Genomic DNA, 25148 nt, shown 5'->3' on the forward strand with positions numbered 1-25148 from the left:
GCGGTAAGGCGTTCGTTCGTAATAACACAAAATATGGTAAAGAAACCAACGATAATTGCCTGGGTGTCTCATTATACGCTAAGTGTATAAAATCTATGCGCTTTATCCGACGTTGCAGCAGACAAACAAACAAGTTGCACGTCTTCGGTCGCGTTACACGTTTTTCTAACGGACGGCAAGGAGGATATACGACAGAGGTATACATATAATAAAAGTTATATGTATACTGATAACAATAGCGCGTAGTGTAAAACAAGCCAGGAATATGTTTACACAGAAAATATGGACACTGTAATACGGCTTACGCGTTGCGTTGTATTACGGACGAGGATTTATCAGACACGTGTCTAATATTTTGCCTATGAATCATAAGCTTCGAAGTAACGCTCTCTTGCATACTCAATCTGTCTAATAGGCACACGGGAGTTATATACGTGTAAGCCGAAAATAGACGTTTACATAGTTTGCACGTCTGTTGCAACGCCTTGCGGGAAATGTGATTATTATTACGGTATTGAAAAAAGATACACGAAGTAACAAAAATATTTAATATAAAGAAATAATTGAAATAAAACGTCGCTGAAACTACAAGCTTTTTATTTTACCTCAAACAATTATGTAAAATTCAAGTCAACAACAATAATGTTTGCTGAAACAATTTTATTCGTCATCCAGGAATTTTGCAACGAATGACGTTTTTAATTTATTTCTGTAGTCAACACAATATCATGCGTAAGATTGTATTAACAACGACTGATGTTCTTGTAGAATCTACCTGCATTACAATTCTTGAACAACTTATTGTTAGTTTATCAGTCATTTTGCGTAAATTCAATCATTATTTTGCAATACTTAATACACACTGAACCAACGTATGTATAATATCGTTACGAAATATTTAAACTCGTCGCATGGCATTTAAAAGAGCAGAGTATTGGTCAAAAATTGTAATGAAAGTAAATTTTCAATGAACATCTCATCTTTTAGAACCAATACAGGGAATTCGAGGCAAAACAGGCACTCAGGTTGAACGTTATAATTTTAGAGTATTCCGATGTGTTTCGAACTAAGGAAACACGGGCATTCATTTTACAATGAATAATTTAGCTCGATTTTCCGCCCTGTGTTTTTATTTCTGAAAAACATCGAGAAACGTGAACGACTGTTATCAAAAAATATATTCAAGACTTTTGATCTTACCGACCGTTTTGCCTCGGACTTTCCCGCACCGAAACAGGAAAAAAAACGATTGTAATTACAGCACACAAATGTTGTATAACTATTGAGTGGCATGAATAATATAATAATTGAATTATACATGTTTTCTTCCATAATTTTCTCTTTATAGGGCAAATTGAACGGTCAAAATATCTACATAATTGGTGACCTGGAAACAGTTGAAAATTGTTTTGTTTCACCATGCGTTACGTATTGCGATGAAAAGATAAATTTATAACAAACGCACACACGACGCGACGTTCGTCACTTCCCCCTAAAGCATTTCTCGATTACACAATAATTAATAACTAAGTATGTTTGCATCTTTCGTCGTCACATTCACTTACAACGTTTATTCAACAATCTAATCTAATCGCGCTCTGTAATCTAATGACATTTTCCTTTCTGCTTATTTTCGCATGTACGTACATATGTAAAAATTGTACTCGAGCTGGTGAAACAAATTGTTGGGTATTTAAATAGCCGGGATATTTACCAGAGATCAGGATGAGGTCAAGATACAGAATTTCACACGATTCTTGACACCGATGCACGATTTGTTTTCCTCTGGAATTGTTGGACTTTTTTCCTTTCATTGATACAAAATGTTTCAATTGCTTTTCTACGGTCGCAAAGATACGTATGGTTTTGGTACAAAGAAAGTCGATATCAAACACCGTGTCAAGAACTCGAAGAAAAAAAATCGAATGTTAATAAAAAATAAAGTTTTGCGTTTCCACGTCTAAACAACAGAAATTCAAATTCGCAATCTGTCATGACCTTCGGATTTAGTACTTTCAATTTCATCCACGTCTTGGCTAATTACATGGCGGCATCTGATGTTGCGCAAATATGCGAATGATGGGAAAAAAGAGACGAAAAAAAAAACACTCACAATTTGTTTGATCCTCCAGAAATTCCTCTCTATCTGTTTACCATCAATTACTAGCAACTTACTAATAAACTGCTTTAAATGCTTACATAACCATTTACTGTAAGGTTATGCTAAAACGTTTAAAGCATTTTTACACGGTTAGAGTAAAAAACAAAGGTCGCGTGATCGTGGTAATCAGTTTCTTGCATAAAGAGCTGGTGAATTTCACACGTCGCGGATTCGTTAACACAAGTATTATACGATATACCCGAATTCAAAGACACTCGTGACTCTGCGATAAAGCCGTGATACAGCTCAATAACCAACGAGTTGTATAATATTTGTATAAGAAAAAAAGAATTAGAAAATAAATAAATAAATAAAAAATCAGACGAAGATGAAGATACAGAAATTGAGCAAGCTACGCGCATATAAAAACTTGGGGTGTGACGTATGGAGAGGACTGGCTTTTATCTAAATTAGCACATCGATGAAGTGTGCAAAAAGCGAATCGACATTTACCACATTACAAATTCTCTTCATATTGTAGGTTAATTAATTAATTAAATTATTTTTATTCATGCCACTCATCGGAATTGCGTTTTACCATACGTGGTACTGGAGATTAGTGCAATTTTGAAACACCACCGCGAATGGCACGTCGTAACGGCATTATCAAAAAATACGATGAACGCCGATCTGCTTACGCTAATCGATGGATCTACTTACTTGTGATATTGTGCTTGGAGAAAGCTGAACTCTTCCTTTATCCTGTCGCACGATTCTACAACTGTGAATTTGAAAGGTTGTCCAGGCTGGGGGGGTCCCTGAAAATGAAACAAAAACATGACGTCATGAGTCGTTTCAATTTTATAGATGATCAATGATGGTCTTCGCATGCTTCGCGAAGAACCGAAAATCCGTCATTGAGAAGTAAAAATTAAAGTCGAGTACAACTGTAACAGCGTGAACTTTCTGCGTGGTAAACCTACTAAATTTCCAAAATTATACAGAAGTGTGAAAAAATCCAATAATACAATTCTTCGGTAGAAAAATACTTGTAGACCAATTTCTACGACGGTATATTTCGAATAACAATTTCACGGAATGTAGGGAGGAGTAATGACGGCTAGTGAATGCTGCACTAGAGTAAAATGAAAAGCGTTGCATGATTCCTGCAATTTGAGCAATCAACGTGCCGTAATGAAATAACGAACCCCGCACAATTCTTACAGAAAATTGGCAACCGGCGAAATTTGCTGAAACTGTGCCACTTTGCGGATCAATCTGTACTGACCAACAGTTGTTATCATCGCCACGACTTTGCTTCTACAAAAAATTGTTGTCACATGTTGGAAAATAATTGAACCCGAGTAGACCGTTGTATGGGTTGTATACCGTAAAAATATCGATGTCATATCATCAATTCTTCACGTTCACAATAGAAGAGCATACGTTGAGAATAATCCCTAGTAGTTGCATTTGAACAATTAATGGAAAATAAAAAGGCAATCCATAATTCGTCTCGTTGATACGCGATATCTATTATTATACCATGTCCCTGCGACGATTAGAAAAATAACTGTGGACAATTATAGTTCGAACAATATTTTGATAAGAAAGTATAATTTTCACAATTATTCATAGTCAGCGTTGTACGTGTAATCGTTTGAGTCACAGTGATAATTTACCTATTTTTACCCGCTATTTTATATCCATCGTTAGTATATTTAGATAACTTTTCAACATATTTCTTTGCGGTTTTTTTTTACTATTTCTGATAGTTTACTATTCGGCTTTGAATACTCGAGAGTAATTATTGCGATGCAATGTAAATTATTGTTGCTAGAAACAAATTGATTGAAAAAAATTGTGAAGGTTGAAGGAATAATTCATTTCCGAAAAAGTTACCTCTCTGCACCTATACATGTATTACATAGATTACAAGTTTTCGTGACCGCTGATCACGAATCTGAAAGTGGATTTTAAAAATTCAAGACGACCGATCCAATATGGCGGGACGAAAATTTCAAATTCGATCGAATCCAATTAGCGACCCCAAAAACCCCTGCATAGAGTTTTTTTTTACAGTATTCGATCAAATTTGAAATCTTGGTCTATCACATCGGATCCGCTATGTTGAATTTTCAAAATCTGATTTAAGATTTGTAGTCTGCGACCCCAAAAACCATCGAGTACTATCTTGTTACAAAATTTGACTCGGCACGGCAATGCGTGTCTCAAAGGGTATGCGTATAGGGTGAATAGAAAAGGTGTAAATTGCGCTATTAAACAGCAGGAGTTTCGTCACGTGTGTAGATGGCTGCAGCTGCGCATGCGTTTGAGCATTATAACAACGATTACAGCTGCTGCCGGAGAGGAAGAATTAGCCGCGGCTGCTCAAGGTGTTGCTCTGCACCCGGTAATTAATTCGGTATGGTAGTTTTAGGTGCAGCGGAGTATTAATACACGATGAGGATCGAAACTGGCACGGCACGTTGCACCGACTACGGTGAAAGTGCGGAACCTGTAGACCGTAACCCTCCGACTCAAGCGCCTGCACGAGCGCGACGGTGGAAACAGGTGTTAATTACATGTTCACAGTGTCCACCAGGATTACACGCTATGGAACCAAAACTATAGGTGTCGTACCCTACGGTGCACCGAGATACGCGAGCCCCAGTCATTACCTCGCATCATGGCGGACCTGCCGAGTTTAATGGGCCGCACATGCGAGGGCACGCTATTCCAGCACTGGCACAATTTTGCAATACCGTTCTAAGCGTCCGGTGTTGACCACCTTACGGTTCACGGTGCGATCCGAAAATCATGGAAAATGAAGAAACTCATTTATCGGAGAATGGGCCACGAAACAAAAGTGTAGGAACTTGGATTTTCAGTAAATGGCTGTTGAAAGTGAGAAAAATAGTAATACACAGTCGTAGTGGGGAATTTAAATTTAAATTTTAATTTTAATTAGGTGCTTACATCTGATTTTCAAAATCTTCTCACCTTCAACAGCCATTTACTCAAAATTGGCCCGGAAGACGCCCCATTCTGAATTCAGATTCGGATTCAGCGATAAAAAGTACGTAAAAAAAATATTTCGCATGCCGAGTTCGGACACTTTTCTTTTTTTTTTTTGCGGGCCTGTGTTTTCGCTCGCGAACTTTGTAATTTGCGTGTGGGACGCATATTAATCCTTTTTTTTTTTAACAAATGGGCTCTGAACCACGGTTAACAGAACATTAAACGAGATTCAATATTCAATTTAACAAAGACACGTCGACCAATTCAAGATTCTCTAGCAACTGTTCAGAATAATGGAAGAAAGCAACGTCGACCCTGTGCTTTAGTAGTCCTCGACGAAATGTCGAGCGGTGTAAAACTAACTTGAGCACGGTTTTATGTTGCAAAGTGAGAAGCGCGAAGTGATAGGCATTTCAAACAAATGCCTGTAAGCTAGTAAACTCTGTGCTACTCGGTCCGAGCTTATTTGAATCTGTTTCTTTCCTTAGTACGTTCTTTATTATAAGAAGAAGGCCAAAAGATAGAAAACGAATAAGAAAAAGTCTCGTTCCACCTGCCGCAGTTCTCTTACATAACGCACTTATTGGTATAGCTTTCGAAAAGAAACATGCATGAATTGAGCCCCGAAAAAGACGGCCGGACAGTCGCGCGTGGGCTTTTAAAATGACACAAAATCGCGAGATTCAGATTTCGCCCAGTGTCATCAATTTTCACTCATCATCTCAACGAACCGTTCGGTCGGTGTGTCATGCAATGTCAACATCGTAAGAAATTTACGATGCCCAGATCTATTCCTTTGAATTATCGTCCCAGCTTATTACACACCTACATGTTATACGTAGCTTTTCCGCTGTCTCGAAATATTGAAGAATTTGTAACACGTATTGCGGCTGTGTACGTATAATATCAAACTTCGCACAACGGGCAACAAGAAGGCAGGGAAGGATACCCGCGGGATCATATTTCTTGAATAAATTTGTCACCCCTTTTTGTTCGAATTACGTGCACTCGTGCAGAGCAGACTCTCTCCGGTTAAACGACAAGATGCAGCCACTCGGTTGTATACGAATGACTACTTGGCAGTTTGCCGTTTCTCTCCACCCGCCCACGGAACACCGAGTCAATGTTTGAAATTCTACAGATTAACCCTATGAGTCATACTTGTAAATATTCTTACCACCTGTTCTATATATATATATAGGTTTTGAATACACTAGAGTAATTATTGCGATATAATGTAAGTTGTTATTGTTAGAAACAAATTGATTGAAGAAAATCATGGAAATTGAAGGAATAATTTATTTCCAAGAAAGTTACTCCTCTACACATATATACATGTTTTACATAAATTATAAGTTTTTGGGGTCGCTGATTACGAGTCTGAAATCGAATTTAAAAAATTACAAATGACCGATCCAATATGGAGGACGAAAATTTCAAATTCAATCGAATCCGTTACGTATATTCGTACATGTGTGTGGTGTAGCAGCAACGTAGCTCGTGATGGCATCCAAGAGGAATGACCCCTTGCTCCCGTTCGAACGACCGACTCAGACAAATTGTACAGAAGCTATCACTTTGGTCAACCAGAAAGCATAACAACAACGATAGGTTTGTTAATAACACGTCGATTCGCTTCGTACAATGGGAATTGTATGGCAAGTCTACTCGGAATGAAAGTTAATCTTATACCGACCGTGTAGTGAGCTTTTGTTGATATTCGCGGTGAATCACTGAGCGATTTGTTCCAGTAAGTACTGTGAAATGTTGTTGATTCGCTTTGCACTGAGGCTATCTCAGTTCCAATTTAACCGATATCCACTAAGGACGGTGACTAATTGTACTACTAAATTGATTTAAGCTATAAGTCTCCGCGAGGTTTAAAGTTAGTAACGTTAACGTGATAAAACATTGAGAACAAACCATGATCTTAAAATTGTACAGTAAAATCCAAAGAATTCGGGTTTTAAAATATGTGTACCTTCTGAACTTTATTGCGATTTACGGAATTTCAGATAATCGTAAAGTTGCGAAATAACGATTTTTCCTAAATAAGCATCGTTAAAACAACGTTATTAACTTCTAACGAAATAAGTAACTAGTAAAAATATAACTATATTTTGACTAGAGGTTTAGTCAGATTTGGTGATAACTATGTTTAACGTAGTTTGACCAGTTATATCGATAATAACCAGACACAACATCTACCGTAGAAAGTAGTCGATTTCGGTTTGAACCCACATTTGAACAGTGGTTCTCTCAGCGCAGGATTCATCCGTAATGAAAAAATCTTAGCAAATAAATATGGCAAACAATTTATATCATGCTTTTCGTTCTAATTACACATTCGCATCGAAATTTCACTAGAAAAAGAGATTCTTGGAAATGTATTGCTACGGGTATTGCAGAAGCAGGAAAAGTAGTAACAAATTGCAGTCTCTCAACAGTGCCGGAACAGTACAGGAAGGTAAGCGATTTTCTAAAAATTCCGGCAAGCGTCGCTTCACGAAAAAGTCGCAAACTCTCTCAGAGCCAGCCACTTATGCACGCGCGTATATATTGTGTACAACGGTTAGACTCCCATTTCAATGTATTTTAACCTGAAAAAATATTTGTGTGTCAATATTTTATCAACACATCCATTTTTTTTTTTTTTTCTTTTTTTCATTTATACATAATTATTCGTGCAAGCGATTTACATGAAAGACTGTGTGTTTAAATGAAAATAAGTTTGTTTACGTGGTTAAATAGAAATGACAGACCGATTGCGTTTGATGCGCTGTCCTATTGAGACAGTTGTGCTTCAAAGATAAACTTGGGCCCGGGAGTGGGGGACAGCAACCGAGTACGAAAGCGGGGAAGCAGCCCTATTGAGAGAATGCACTGTATAGCTAATTGTACATTTTTGCTACTAGGGAGCTTGTTACTGATACGAAAGTGATAAATGGAGCACACTAGGTGCGAAACTCGCTGTAGTAATTTGTGGAAGAAAATAGATTTTTTCGCAGTGACAAATCGTTTGTCTGGCACGGAATCAAAATATTTTGATATATTATCGGAGAAACGTTTTTCGAGATGCAAAGTTCACCGAACTTTGGTTAAGCCTCGAAGCTTAAGTTGTATAATAAGTAGGTATACAAGCGAGCCGCTCGACTGAAAAATCAAGAATTGTTTTGAATACGTTTTCGAGGATATAAACTTTGTTAAAAATAAAAATCACGCTTACGGACGAACTAATGTCGAAAATTAAAACCGAGTATGAATAAAGAAAAACCTTAAACCAGTCCCAGGCCATTTTTTTAGTAAAATTAATCCCTTTCTTGAGAGGTAAACTTTCTTGCGATTGCGAAGGAATAACCCAGAAAAAGAAAAACAAAATTAGGAACTCCGCCCGGTCTGATTCTTTCAAATTCCAAATCCCGTGATACTTATAAACGTCAGACAAGCCGATGTAACAATTAAGTAGGAAATCCAATTCTTCCGCAACATCAAGCTTACAAAAAGCTTTCCAACTCACCTTGATACTTTGTATAACTGTGCGCATAAGCACACGTTTCTTTTTTTCCTCTCTCTGATCACCTTCTCAAAATCCCCGTTTATACTGTTTTACTGTGTATCACATGTATTTGTAAGTATGCCGAGAGAAGACGGTGAATCTTATCAAGCCGAACGGCTGACTGCGCATGCGCAAAATAACAGATCTCTATCGGTCGGCAAGATCGTACCGCGGTTATGTTTTCGTCTACCAGGCAGAGTTGCCAACTTACTCGAAGCGGGGCACGAGATGTCAAAACTCTCCCGCGTCAACTTGTGAATTGAAACCATGATTTTACGATGACTCATCTTGATAGTCGTCGTTCATCGGTTGGTTGACTATGAAAGTTTTTCAAACCTAGCATCACTACCACCAACTCTCTTTAACCTGCCTTAGCCGACAGTTGAAGCTCGGAGTGGTCAGCCTGTACGCAAATTCGTCAAAGCTCGCGCATGCGCGGTCCGACTTTACTGTCGCCTACTAAGAATAAGTTTCACAGTTTTCCCCTCTCGGTATGGCGACATGTATACGTATGTACACGGAGTTGGAGGATGGAAGCGAGAGGGCTTGAAAGAAGCCTTATGCGTTATAAACGTTGAACAGCTACAGACTCACACGTATTGACAAAGGTAGGTATACTAGATGTGTAGATACATACAATGTCGTACAAAAGACGCGCACGTCGCGACGGCGTGGCTTGTGAGTTCGATAATTGAAAGGCAAACACGTGGCTAATACGTAGGTACAGGTGTTTAGCAGTTCTGCTGGAAATGCCTTGATAATACGAAAAATATACATCGTCCCGTTCGGTTTGAAGCCGAGGAGCAAAAGGTTCTTTGCTTATTCCTTTCACGTCTACAAAGGTATATTTTCAACTTCACTAATTGTTAGCCGTATTAAGGCGCAGCGGCCGAGCAACGGCGCCGCATTATGCATCGTGGCATTGTTTTCCGTTCTCTGGCGGTGGTGTGTTCTAATAGAGAACCAAAATAGGGTACGCCGCATTATTAAACGACACGGCAAATATCGTCGCACGTTACAGGTACGTACTGGAAAATTGGCTTTTGAAAAGAAAAGGTTATTAACCCGTGATGCAAGTTGGGCTCTATTGGCACATCCCCTAAGGGAGATAGCCGGAGGGGAAAGAAGAAGTTGGGCTGACTAAATTTACTTTATTTACATAAAACTGAAAGTATGTAAGAATCAAAATTAATGATTTGGAATTTTAAACTATTTGCACTGTGTTTTAGGGTGTATGTAAGTGATTTGACGATTTCACGTGACGTCAAACGAATCTCTTATTTATTAACTTGATAATTTTGAGCAGTCGCTATTTTAGGATGAGATTCGATGCTCTCTCTACAGTGAGAATACGTAATGTGTGATAAAAGATTTCAAATCTTTGACAGTAATGATTTCAAGCGGTTTTGATGATAATTTCGAGTGTTACTAAGATAACGATTTCAGATTTTCAGTTAGACATTGTAGTAACAAGCTACCGATGATTTTGAGTTCACTGACGAATTGCCGAAAATAGCCGAAACTTTTTAGTTCTAAAATATACATGCCACAAATCGAAGACAGATTCTTTAGACCCTACATTTGTTCAGTTGTGAAATGACGTGCTAATAATTTTTTATATACCTGCGATATAAATTCAATTCCAAGCTGTTGGTTGCTACCTACCTACCTACTAATAGTAATACTTGTATTTGTCCAGATGAATGAAAAATAAAAAATCGGTTTTGAAACAAAACATTTTACAACCCACGAATAGTACACGTTATACTTCCTTCAGTTTCGTATTCCAATAAGCTAAACATTTGTACATGTAATGACTTGTAAACGCCGTTCGATAAAAATGCGGCATAGAATATATTTGTACTAGACGCCAGACAATAGACATACAGGGAGGGCCAAAAAAAAACCTAACGGATTTAAAACTTGAATAAAATCCGAACACATCAACCAATTTTTAGAGGTTTTCTTTTCATTTTGACTCGAAATTAGAAGAATAAACCGTTCGTTTCATGTTTCAAAATCCAAAAAATCTATTGCATGCCGCAGCCTCGTCAATGGACGACAAAAATTTTTTAACAGCGACGTGTATTTTTCTCTCATTCTTCTTATTTTTCATATTTTAAAATTCTCTAAGAATTCTTATGATCAACGTGATCGAAGATTTCAAATATAAATAATAAGCATACTAAGAGACAAACACGCATTGTTCTAGATATTTCGTAATTTATTGAACCAAAGTATATTAGGTCTACAAATCGTAATTAAAGACGGAAATTAAATTGAACATTTTTTAATATTATTTATTTCACCCAGCAACATTTTCGAAACTCATTTTTCAAAAGCTTGTATTTCAGCAAGGAATATAGATTTTTCAGATTTCCCAACACAAAAGTTTTATTCTTCCAATTTCGAGTTAGAAAAGAGTATCTGAAAATCAGTCGACGCCTTCAGATTTTACTCACGTTTGAAATCGATTTAGTTTTGTTCGGCTCACCCTGTAGGTACGATTATCTCCTCATCTTCACGGATGCCGAAAGGTTTTTCCTTCCCCTTGCCTCTCAGGATCAGAAAGGAATTCCGCGGTTTCGACCGATATATATCGTAACGTAATTCGCTGCTATATTCTCGCGAATGCGGATTGTGCCGACCACGGCAGACGACGTATGCCGCCATCCTCTAACCACTTGCCGCTTTATAAATGCACGTAGGTAGGTAGATGGCGGTGGGTACTCGGTGTACGTGGTCAGTGGTCAGCGGTCAGCGGTCAGCGGTCAGCGGTCAGCGGTCAGCGGTCGGTGGCTCAAAGTTGCACCGATCGCTGCTTCGATCCGCGTTATTATACATATGGAGGATTCCACGTCAGTTCGACTAACCTCTGACCCGTGGCTAAATACAAAAATATTCCAAACAAAATTGAAGTGGGCGGGCAAAACGGTAATTTTTTAACAAATTAATCGTTTTGGGGGGATTTTCAGAGTCCATATTCCCTGCAACAACAATCCGTAAATTTCAATGAAAATATTTAAAAAATATAAAAATTTCGAAAATATTGTTTTTTTTTTTTTTTGGTAATTATGATTTTGCAATTTTGAATTTTTATTGAAACTTCCAGATTGTTGTATTAGGTAAGATACGTGGAACCCTGAAATTCCGAAAAAAAATTATTTATGAGTTGAAAATTACGGATTTATCTGCTCACTTTAAATTTTTGTTGAAATAATCTGTCTACCAGGTATGACGTTATATGTAGGTATACTGTGTGGATTACACTTACAGAAATCAACAGAGTAAAAGATACGGAGGATATCAATTCTACTTTATCCTTTTAATTAACTCTCTTGGAACAGTCGAGGATCCTCGCTAAAATCCCGCCTTCTTGGGTAATTTATTCCATCAGAATGTAGTGCCGCTTTTATTACCGAACAGCGAGACGACGTGTCAAGCCTAATCAGCGATGGTTCATATCATATAACTCGTTTATACACCTATATACGTTACACAGAAAAATAAAATGACACGCGTGTCGAATGAGCGTGCAATTTTCCTAGTATGAATTACGGGGAAAAAATGACGTGTAATAATTACAAAGCGCACATGTGCATAATCATTTATTATAAAATATTTTTTCTATTAGTTAACAATAAGAGAAAATTCGAAATACCAAACAGAAATTCGTCTCGTGTAGTATATGTATAATTTGTTACGGATAAATAATTTTTTTCGAAACGAAATTATTTAGATGTTTCACGTAGGTAGGGGGAAAAAGTAACGCAATGTTTAAAAATAATGATTTCATCTTCTTTTCTTTGCACCTTGTATACGTGCAATAAAAAGATCAACTGTTTGAATTTAATTCAACTTAATTGACTTAGTTATAGCCACTCGAGATTTTGAACGGTTGCTTTGCTGTTCGATTCATAAACTGTACAATGATACCACCAACGTATGAATGATAGCTTTGTTTTGAAAGGGCTTTCCCCATTCTCTTATAGAACGTTATCGCCTTATATTCGCGTTTATATTACAGAAGGCCAGTGATAAAAATAAAATTTTTATCGCTTTATCGTACGTGAAAATAGATAACAACGGCAAACGTTTTACGAACTTTTATAACTCGTAAAATGTTATACGTATATATGTTTGTACATTAGGGTGGTTCGCCAAAAAAAATTATTTCTTTTCAGTGCTGCTCCCTCGTGAAACTGTTGTTTATGATGAAACAAAAATTCCCTGCAAATTCGAGCTTGATCGAATAAGATTTAGAGGGTTCCGTTTTCGAGTTTTCGATTTTACATTGAAATAACACGTAAAAAAATGATCACCTTAATTCACCGTCGATTTTGCGTGAGAATATAGACGAAAATGAAAAATATCAAGTATTATATTTAGTACTACAAAGGTCTACAGATGTTTTATTCAATTTTACATATTTTGAGAATTACTGTGAGTTAAAACTGAAAAAATTGACAAAAATCTAAAATAATCGTTTTATATTCAGAGAAAATTGAAGTTTTTATTATTTTTCATTTTCGTCTATATTCTCAAAAGTCAAAAGCGGGACCTCTAAATCTTATCCGATCGAGCTCAAATTTGCAGGGGATTTGTTTTTCACCATAAACACATCAGTTTTATGAGGAAGCAGCTCGGTAAAAAAAGAATAATTTTTGTGGCTGAACCACTCTAATTTACATATGAACACGTCGATGAAAAGATTTTCAAATCGGATCTATTTTGGCCCTAACGTGCACGCACACTCGCACATACGCAGACCCACCATTAGTAAAATACTGGACGAGACGTATAAAATAGATAAGCGGATTGCTGAGGGATAGATATAAGATATGTATCGTCGCGTAGTAGATGCGTGATTGTAGTTAAATCTATGTCAACGTACATATAATGTATATACGTACACAAGTACGTTGCACGGAAGACGGTTTTTAAAGAGCGATAAATGACGAAATTCATTTATAGCGTAAAACTCAGCGCGGTGGTTTGTCGACGAGAAAAAGCGCATCGTCATCGTCGCCTTCATTGTCGTCTCGTCACGCCGTCGTGAAGAGAGCGACAAGTTAAATATTTGAACATAGAATTCCTCCGCGAACGGAAAATGTAATTAGTATGGTGACGTATTGTTTGAAAGCTTTACAAACAATTAGCATTGATTGAACACAACGTACTACGTGTACAGAGTGAGTAGCTAACGGTCCGATGATCTAACGCGCATGCGCGAACATTCTAGAGTAAAAGCGGTTGTTTTGTCAGGATGACCAACCGTCACAAGTTCAGATGATTAAGTCGCCGCTATGTATGCAACCGCAAAAATGTTGGTCGTCCTGACGAAACGACTGCTTTTGGTCTAGAATTTTCTCGCATGCGCGTTAGACCATTCGACCGTTAAATACTCACTCTGTACACGTGTACATAATGTTTATTACACTTATTCTCCTATCAAAATGTATAATATAGTATAAGAATGTACTCTGACGGTGAAATTTCTGCAGACGAAGTGTAACGCTATATGCATAGACCTTTTTCGTCTTCCACGATTTTCAGGCTTACGAAGTTTCAGTCTAACCCAAAAATCCAAAATTTAAATATCGTGTCATCACCGTGTCGGATCCGCCATTTTGAATACCAAAAACCAAATTTCAGAATAGAATGGAAATTCATTTATTATTTTTACAACTCGTAACGAGTAAAAAAAATTATCTTTCGATCAAGTTTCGATCGATCGAAAAATCATATACATGATTTTTTGCGATAAATTAGCCGCGATGAAAGATAACATCTGCAGTCCAGTAATCATAATATTATAAGTATCTATTTGACGCCTGTTATAAACCTATAAAAGCTGATGCAATAGTTATCGTACCGCCTTTGAAATAAAAAATACATAGTAATAATAAGAGACACGGAAATGTTAACGGTATATGCATATCTAAATACGTAGCTCAAAACCGGGGCATTGTTATTGTTGGCTGTGTAGTTATATCTTGACACCAGCATAACGGTATCGGGAATATCCAAAGCGACCCCCTTTTCATGCATTATATTGCCTTATCTAAATACCGCGTTAAACAATCTTTCTTTACACTCAGATTTCATAATAATCCGTGGTCGCTAATCAATTAACGCCGTATACATACAAGCCTCAACGGTTATCCGCAATTGTGATAAAACCACGTGAAGAAATCCCAACAGAATCATAATTTATAAACAAGGAGAATAACTGTATTACAAAATAAAGAAAAAACGGACATTTATATATTTTCTCAATTGTAATTAGAATAACTCCAAGAGATATTTGAATAATGGAGATAATAACAACGCTGCATTCCAACCTGTTTCAAAAGTTTACTAGACGAAGATTGAAAACTTTAACGAATAATTATAATTAATGTTTACAAAACTGTTGATTTTTCATATATGAGCCGAGATCAATAATGTAGTAAATTTTTGGCGACTGATCCAACTTTGGAGAAAATAAAAAAATTAAAGTAAATATATAATGAGCTGCTCGAATAGAGGATAAAATAATAATACAATACGGTTGGGTAACAAGAGCAGATATCGTCAATCCTCCCTCGTCCGCAGAAGAAGCTAAGCTAAAGATCTAACAATAGAAACGACAATATAGCCGGGACGTAATCTGTTAAGTTGGAAAATGGAACGGCAGGCGATACCGAGGACACATTACAGGCAGGCAGCGGAACGCAGCGGCAGCAGATCGTTATCATTTCGTAGAGATCTGTCTGCAGGTATCTACGGAGCTTTATGGGAACCGATCCTCGGTCGCATATACGTATAACATATTTACACGTACATGTATTATCAGCGAGTGAATTGAGCACAATCGCAGCAGGGAGTAGAAGCCGTCATTCAGAATAATCTGACACCGGAAGTAACGTCAGCATCTGCAGAATACGTGTGACAGGAATTAATACTCATATGATATATACACACACGATCACGTGTGCGGTGTTAATTAATTGTATCATTTTGTCACATCTTTGCCGACGAGTTCACGGAATATTAGATGATGTCACATGATAATCGTATGAGGTGCAATATGTACTCGGCACGTGCTCGAAGCTGGTTCAATGGCATATTGCGGATATGGATTTTTAATTTTCTCTTCGATTTATGTACACTTATCGCGTGTAAGAAGAAAATTATTCGTTTTACAATTCTCGCATCGTTAAAAAAGTTTGTCGTTTAATTGTGAAATTCACCCAAACACGTTAGTCGTGGCGATTATCTCGGGTTATTAAACCACATTCGGTAACAAAATCATCATCGATCAAGTGAAATAAAATCGCATCACTTTTTTTTACGATATCTAGCAAATTTCGACGAACCTTGATGTGAAATCACGTCGACGATTTCTTATTCTTATTACACACAGAGACAAAAATGTTACTCACTTTGTTGAATATATATTCTTCTAAATAGTAACCGTGATAAAACATTTCATTCGCCGGTACGACAGGCAAATATTTCAATTAATACAACTAACAAAAGACAAAGTTTAGGTAATATTTAGTTCAACGAATATTTACATTATACGGATCACTTAAATATGTCGTAGGATCTGAGGAAATAAATGGCTATTCAATCAAGCCACTGACAGTTTTTTATCAGTGTATACACTGACCACTTTCTAAATGTATATCCAACAAAATTAGTCACTGCCAAAATTTGCTTCCGTAATCATCCTGCTATCTGAGATTTCGCGTAGGTAATCTGACGCAGGCTTTTCGGCTTCAAATACATACATATAACCAACTCCATTCGCGTAAATTAATCATGATTTCTCTTTCACGTAATTCTGTTAAATCCGTATAGCACGGAAATAACAGAGTATAAAGAAGAAAAAATTCCAAGTTCAAGTCGGTTTAAAACTCCGCAATGCGTGGAGTCGATAATTATTCAGTCAAATCTCGGTCTGTTTGACGAACGACGAAGAACTTTATCCGCCCATAAATTCCGCCCTGTTAATTACAAGCATCTAGAGAATACGTGATAATTATCATAAAAATATACAGAAACACAGGTATGTAATATTAATGTAATATAAGGTATGCACAATGCAGCGGTATTAAGGGACTGTTGGTAGAAAATTCAAGCTTTCAAGATCCGCGTTGAGAACCTCTGGGACGAATAAACAGAACTGTATTGTATTTGGGGGCTTAGCCTGGCAAATATTAGCCACCATATCGCTTATGGTGCTTGTTGAACGAGGGCGACGCCGAGGGTTCGGGGCGGCGAGAGGGAGAGAGAAAGAGAGAGAGAGAGAGAGAGAGAGAGAGAGAGAGAGAGAGAGAGAGAGAGAGAGAGAGCCAGGGGTAGGTAGAACTTCATTGGTGAGTCACACACGTGCCTACGTATAAGTATTGGGTGGCTGTAGGTACTATATATAAGTTACACGTATTACAGACACACATGCATGGGTAAGTGGGAGGGGGAAGGGTGTTTGTCTGTCCGTTCGTAGGTCTGTTTGTCCTCGCTCTCGGTGTTTGAAGAACGTCGGTGCTCGGTCTGTGCAAACCCCTCATTATTGCGAACAGTGTACATAATCTATATATACACACACGCGCGCGCATAGACGCAAGTAAACAAACGCACACATCCGCACCCACGTGCTCCGCCGTGCAAAATCCTGCTTTACACCGCGTTGCACATCCTGCTGCAGTTACGCCTCGCGATCGCTTCTGCACTTATGATAGAGGCGTATTAAGAGACCGGCCGAATAATCAGTTTAGTCCTATAGATTCTGCGCATTTTTCGATGCATCGGAAAGCCTTTGGCTACCACGTGGATCGAAGTCTTCTTCATATTTTAGTGCGAGTTTCGGGTTTTGTCTCAATGATAATTCTAGCGTCAGGATCAAGAGTCACGAACTTTGTGCACTTTTTTCGTTTCTTTTTGTTTCGTAATAAGAGGTCAGATATTTTGAGGATACTCTAAAACTTTTCGATTCCTGGCAACTTTCGTAAATTGCCATTTTGATGTTGTTACAGACATTTACAAACGTCGTGATCATTGAACGTGTATTGACACACGATATATATATATACCGTTGTGATATTTTCTGCGGAAACCCTTCTGACCATCGCTGGAATTCCTTCATTTTTCCAGCCTGTGAAAATTCCTCGAAATTTCCGTAAGATTTTCAAAAATTTCAACTATTTATACGGCCATGGCATCTTGCCGTTACTAAGGAAAAAAATGTCGCTAGAGGATAAAAAAAGATCGCGGGAACGTCATTTTTTTGAAGGTATTGTGATTGGATTGAAAAAGTGAACTTGGATTGGATTGAAAAGTGAAGCAAACTCGTCCTGAGCACGTAAATCGAATTTCTGTAAAATGACTCAGTCCCGTTAGGTTTTCAAGTGATCAATACAATTGCGCTAAAACACCGTGTCCCTGAAATTGTTTGATAAATGGGAAATGATTTGGCTAAAAGTAATATAATTTTGTAATTTTAAGTACATTTAGCTATTTTTAATAGTGTTGCAGGCTCGTTGAACAAATAGATTTCATTATAATGAGTATAGTTTGTGATTGGCAAAGGGACGATAATAATGTGTCAAGAACTCGTGCGGTCTATACAAGGTCTAGGTTAATCCAGTCCCAAAAACAAGTACAGCACTAATGATTCTATGAGACGGCCGAATCATTCACTTCCAGCCCGATGATTGAAAGCCGAACCTTATCGATTGACGAGAACCAATTTGCAGAGCCGGAATTTGATCCGCTAAATTTCCGATACAGGATACGACGTATACGTATGGAAGGTAAAATAAATTTACACCGGTATGATACGATGCGATAGAAAAAAGAAAAAGAGGGTAAAAAAAAAAAAATATCTGTATGTACGTAAGCATGTTTCTTTTCCCCGGGTATATTACATAAGGTGCGAAAAGTGTGTGTGTGGATGACGCTGCTGCTGCTGCTGCTGCTGCTGCCACACTGAAGAATGTACCTTCGGCTAATGGGGTACGAGGGGTCGGAGAAGAGGGGCTTTCAGATTAGCTCGAGGGCTAAGCTGCTGCGCTGCGGTGCGGCCTTTGGGTGGGTCAAGTTGTGTGTAGCGCCAGAAGAATGAGATTTATGCTCATTACGGGTAAATTGGTTAATGGCTCGCGTCATCTGCAGAAATAGGCTTTCCGCACAGCACTGACTCCTCGGCTGGCCAAATTCCCTCTCTCTCTCTCTCTCCCTCCCTTTCTCGCCACGTCGGCGAACCTTTCACCGCAGAGGGTATTCGGCGGATGAGGCCACCCGAGGCAACTCCGTGTTCTCCGCTACCGCCGAAGGATGACGCGTGCCCGGTCGATCCCGGATTTTGCGAGTACAGCCTCTTTCACCGGATATACACCCCCCAGTGTATACCAATAACATGTACGTATTGTACATAGGTGTGTGCATATACGTATATATAATATATAAATACAAATGTGTATGTACAGAGCTGAAAAATATTCTCGGAATGGGATTACCGCTGGCGGATCTCTGGTCCGAGCTGAGCGAAGAAAATTACGACGTAGCACACAAATCGTTCGCTTTAAGGGGAATTGCTACGGGAGCCGGGGGGAAAGGACCGAAAAACAAACCCGAGGGGATTCGCCGAGACTATATCCAAAACTCTTTTCAATCTCGGTATTCTCTGTTATACCTCATTTATACGGTTTCATCTAATGGCTATGGTTTCTCGTACATCAGAAACGATATCTAATCAATTTCATGCCGGTCGTTATTATATTAAGAGCAAAATGTATCTTGTACAAGCAATTGTGAGCAGTTGTGTAAATCAGTACGCATGAATATACGCGACTTTTTACTTGAAAAAATTGTAATTTTGTTTATTATATTGAAAATGTAATAAACAGCATCCTATCACATCAGCCTTTTTATCGTAATTGTTTTTCCACTATTCTCTACAGTTCTTTCCAAAATGTGTACCGAGTGATAAAATTGAGCTTCAATTTATATGAAATTTTATCGAGAGCATTATTTCACGTGGCCCGGAACTTCTTGAGGCACAAAAAAACATTCATTCAAAAGCGATTATCATCTCTCAACGAAATATATACGATTAGTATTTTTTTAAACATTCAATTCTTTTAACAACATATCAAGTTAATTGGTATTACAGATTCTTTGACAAAACTTACAAAAACCATTATAAGAAAATTTCCAACACCAGTGGCCAATAAACTGGAAAATTTCAAGCTAGCAGATTGCGAGCGTTGAAAATTTCATCTATGAATCTCTTCATAATTTATCGTTCTCAATCTTTTCGATTGTCACTTCGTTCCTGCCATCCAGAGAAAAAAAAAAGAGAGAGATAAAGATGTTTATCGGCGTTTAGAATAAGAACGATTTGAAACGACGAAACTGACGTTGGTAATTCCCCCGAACCCGTAATCGTCGTCGGAATGTCCTCTGTGGACTTTTGAGTGTCTCTGAAAAAGGCCTTCTCCACCTCCTCCTCCTCCTGGTCGGTCCCTCATTCTCATCAAGATTAGGGTGAGCGTGCACGAAAGCTGTGCGTGTGTACACATATACATATATTTATATAATGCAGTGTCACGTAGGTAGGCGCTAGCTGTCCTGGGGGATGGTGTCATGATTATATTATCGGCACCGAAGCCCTCTTCGGCCCCCCAGGGATGTTCTCGCCCTTCGTTCGCCCTTCCACCCTCCTTTTTCCCTGTCGACGAGGGACTCTCTCTCCACCCCAATATACGCCTGGATCGTCGCACATGCATATAATACGACTTGAACGCGATCCGGGTAGGTACGCATAAACCCACCTTCGCTGCAGCTCTGCCAGGGTCGAGAGTCCTGCGCCTGACATAATAGCCGATGTCCCGAGGGACCAGACGAGGACCCCCGGGGTACCTAGGGGCCCTTTGTTCCACCTTCCTCGAAGGGCAATACGCAGAAGCAGGCAGCTGCAGTTCGATCGCACCTTTTCCCCGATTCCTCGTAGCTCGCTCCGTAGTGCTCGACCCACCGAATCTTTCGTCTCCCTTCCTTCCGTGGAAGGTGCAGGTTACGCCACTTGAAAAAAGGTCTTCTTCGGATTTCCCCTTCAATGATTGCGTGTGCAGTATATACCTACTTTTTGGGGTTTCCGGATATTGCGTTTCTGCACCGGACTCGTATATTTTTTTCTATTATTAATTATCGTTATGCAGTTAACGAGCGTTAATTGGTGCTCGTAAATACCTTAATGGTTTTATAACAAGTACATATCGCGGCACGTCAACAGATTTTCCGAAACCTCGACCGTTACGAGATTATTTTGAATTATTCAATTACTACAAATGAGAATTTCAACAATTGTTTACCATCGCAAATCTCAACGCCGTCGATGAAACACGGTCTTCTCCTCCGTTATCGCAATACAGGTATAATAATATGCGGTACCTAAATACCTACATGTGAAAGGTTTCATTTTCTTCGCACGAAAAGTAGGAAATAAGTAAATGTGTATCATTATAACGTGCATCGAATTGAGTTTAGACTCAACATTAAATACCGTAAACATAAATAACGGATACCAATAGGATGATTGCAATAATTTATATTATAAGCTACGATACATTCAACCTTTATATTCGGCACACAATTGAAAACGATTGCAATAACCGTTGTTTATATGTATATGTATACCAGTGGCAGTCATATCACCGAATCAGGGGGAGAACGATGGAGTTGGTTGTATATTGAGTAAACTTTGATCGAATGAATCCACAATATGCAGCACTCGGTGTGTGTGTGTGTGTGTGTGTGTGTAATGCCAGCCATACAAAGTACAATGTATATACGTATATGATACAATACAGAGCCAGGCGGGAATTGTCTTTCAATTAGTTTACGAGGCCGCGGATCGTTTCGCGCCATCGTCATCCCTTTTGTGTCCTCGACTTTTCACGCAAGTTCCACGATACGCACACATGCAGCGCGTAGATGGGGGTGGAAAAGTGTGCGGGGAATATTGCCGGTGGCGGATATGAACGGAAACAGACTGCACCGAATCCCTCTAATGGATACCCAGCTCGGTGTGTATATAATACATACACACACACACACATGCGTGCGCGCACGCACCCTAAATACAGGCAATTTACCGAAAGCCATCGGCTCTCATAAAAGTGTCGTTTCGGGGATAAGGGGTCGTCGCTTTGTAGGTCCCCCTGTCCTCCCTTGGCGACCCGACAACAACCCGGGTTCCAGGAATGAAAATAATCCCCCCCGACCCCAGCTCGGGGGAAAGCCAAACCGACCAGCCGAACCACCCCGTCACGATTCATGACGCTTCTATCTATCTATCTATCTATCTATCTATCTATCTATCTATCGCTGGCTCGCTGACTGGGAGCTCGAGCGACGCAACCCTCGCAGGCACCGACACCTAGCAGCTACAAGCCGGTACGAGGGTCGTGTAGAGGAGGCGAAGGGTGTTTGGTTGCACCCTCCCTCTTTGTACGGCGACACCACTGCTCGACGGTGAGATACGAGGGCTGTTAACTGTTCAAACATCCTCGCAGCACGTGCAGGTAGAACCTGGGTTTAGAAGGCTTTTACTTTCTAGAAGATATGTAGAACAGCGTTCCTGTGCAGCGAGCAGTCTCCCTGGCGCACCATTTTCCTTCCTTCCTTGCTCATTTCTCCTCGACGACGGTTCGGCTGTACAACTTGTACGACACCGTGTATGCATTGGTATAATTTAATGCCGAAATCACGTCCGGCTGAAAAGTACGTGGGCACGGAGCCGGGATATTACACCTCGGTGAATGATGTAGAATTTTGCTACGTTGACTTAACGACGCATGGTGTGAAATTCGGTAAGACATGTTTAATTAAAAGGTAAAGCGAAAGACACGCGTACCTTGCAAACTCATTCGTAGCAGTGGTATGTGGCGGTATAAAAAATTACTGTTCAATCAAGTTATTTGTAATGTAACAGGCACAACTGCAATTTTGGCAATTTCACACAAACGGAGTACAGAAGAAATATAAAAACAAACTGTGTGTAACGGGACCGATCGCTGCTTCAACGACTGAATTGTTCTGGTTTTTTACCAAACGAATCGATAACGATCACCAGAACGGAGAACCGAGCAGGTACATATTCAAGGTTGAAGGTTTTAGCAAAAGTATCTTGCGACCGTAAGTAAATGACAACGGTAGGTACGAGGTACGCGCGTCCTTCAAGACTGTAACAAAAAGGAAATAATGGAAACGGCAAAAGAGATCTCGAGTTATCCAGACGAATCATTGTTCACGCGTAACAGTTTGCTGCCGCTACAAGTATAGTCTGTATGCCTATTACATACAACAAATACGTATCATCGAAATTGCTTCCAATTGAATCGTACAGCGATGACGTGTTGAAACTGCAGTTCAAAGATTTTTTTACATCCGTGTTAAAAATTGCAACGGTGAGTTTTTACGCTCTTTCTTTTTACCGTCAGTTTGTTTCGTTTGGGTTAAGCTGCTCGGAATTTCGGTATCTTGGAGATGTTTTATTTATTTTTATTTTTTTCTTGCAAGTCTGTACAGAACGCTGTGTAACACGATTTACCGGATGTAGATATAATAAAATACGAAGTTCAACATCGCGGATTCAATTGTGCGTTATTTCAAATTCCCGGAGCATGGTATGTACTTTGTTTTCTATTTCGAAGTTATTTGACGCCCGAGTTCCGAATTCCCGTTACATCTGCGTAACTTTCCGACGTTGAAAATAGCCGCAATCAAGTTTGAAAACTCGTTCGACTTCCTCGCAAATTGGGATAGCGTGAATATATAAACCATTCTACGTCAAATCTCTAGACGTTTATCGTTCGTCCCGCATGCAAGCCCGAAGAAAAATATGTGAAGAAAATAGAACGAAATCACCGAGGCCGGAAACGAGCGTCAAATGAAATCGTGAAACGATGATAAACGGCATTAATATGTCGGCATCGATTAGGACGCGACGATCGCGATGAGAGATCATATTCTTGTTAGTACCAATAAACCGCTGGTTCAAAAATACGAACGAACGTTGTAACAAATTAGTAATAGTGTACGCGGTAAACATAGATGTATAATATAATATACACATGTGAATTTACGTCTGGATGATAAATAGGACAAATATAATACAGCGGCGGCGGTAGGAGGAGGGGGGGAGGTGAAAAGGGGAGAGAGAGCGATAATATTTGTACAGGTTGCACAAACTTTAGAAGCGGTCGATCAACGCGACGGCGTCCATTTCGTGCAACGCGACGGCAACAGTTGTGTCAACTGGGTGAACGCGGCATGTGACGACGATGACGAATAACGCGAACGCGGGCGGTGCCGGCGAAAATAGTAATCGCCAGTTTCTTCATTTCGGTCGGCAATTTCATTTCAATTGCACGTCCAATATTTTTGTCGTTCCGAACGTTTCGAACGATTCGAACGTTTCAGAGGGAAATCTTTCGCGGTTATGCTCTCGTTCGTCAAGTGTGTAAAAATAGAAACAAGAGAATGACAAAATTCTCACCGGATGACGGGCAGCTGCCGCGGCAACAGCTGCCGCGTTGATCCCGGCGCTTGGATACATCCTCCGTTCCGTTGGTTAGAGGGAAAGCGGTTTCGTCCGATAAGGGGTTCTCCTTTTTTCTATAAATATACGCACAGCGGATCCAATCACGCGATAAAATGTGCGTAAGGAAGGTTTCGAGGCACGCACGCACGCACACACATACACACACAGAGAGAGAGAGAGAGACGCAAGCTCACGGCACGCAGGTTTAACCGACGACCTGTATCACCGGTCAGAGCATTGCTCGGCACAAACTGCACAGTGCACACCACCGATCACGATTCACAGAACCATCGGAGAACACGACGGCATCGCAACACCGCGTCGCACCGCACAATTCACAACGTTGAACAGAGAAACTTGACGCACTTGGTTGTGTCGGATTATTATCCATTCGCTTGCAGCGGCACGGACGAGCGTCAGGTGCCCGACTATCCGTTTTCAAGACGCCAACGTGCGAGACTGACGTTAAAACTCGACCACTGCGCGCGCGGGTCGCGTATCAACTATCAACTGCCGGTAGAGCCGAAGGGGAACCGCACTTCCCCCACCCTTGCGACCCGAAGCACCACGTGGCCCGCCAGCTTCTCCTCTTTTACTCCCCTCCGGATACCGCCGCCGTACAGCTCTTAAGGATGTGGCGCGCGTACAGTCCGGTGAAAAATTTTACGCGCAAGACGGCTAATTGTAAGGTTGGAAGAGTGAAATTGAAGGTGAACGAGCTCAAGTACGATATTTTTTCGTTAACTTGATTACATGATACTTGAATATTGGGAATTCGGCAAATTCGTACGACTATAAGTCACGATCATGATTTTATCGGAAATTGAAATTAAAAAATATCTACACCAAACTTGAAACATTAACTTGGATAGAGA

At 39.5% G+C, this 25148-nt stretch overlaps 1 protein-coding gene across 4 annotated transcripts in view; it reads right to left on the reverse strand.

Annotated features, from left to right (window-relative positions):
- LOC124307332 (protein groucho-like) overlaps positions 1-24775 on the reverse strand; it is a 66614-nt gene extending 41839 nt beyond the window's left edge. For 3 of the 4 annotated variants that reach the window (XM_046768886.1, XM_046768888.1, XM_046768889.1), the window contains exons 1-2: positions 24229-24775; positions 2822-2919 (exon numbers count right to left, since the gene is read on the reverse strand). In XM_046768886.1, the coding sequence (XP_046624842.1) occupies positions 2822-2919; positions 24229-24288 (158 nt within the window). In that variant the 5' untranslated portion in view covers positions 24289-24775. The remainder of the gene's footprint in view (positions 1-2821; positions 2920-24228) is intronic. The other variant, XM_046768887.1, reaches the window with a different exon arrangement.
- Between the last annotated feature and the right edge of the window lie 373 nt (positions 24776-25148).

This window comes from Neodiprion virginianus, chromosome 6 (genome assembly GCF_021901495.1).
Source record: "Neodiprion virginianus isolate iyNeoVirg1 chromosome 6, iyNeoVirg1.1, whole genome shotgun sequence".
Lineage (NCBI taxonomy): Eukaryota > Metazoa > Arthropoda > Insecta > Hymenoptera > Diprionidae > Neodiprion > Neodiprion virginianus.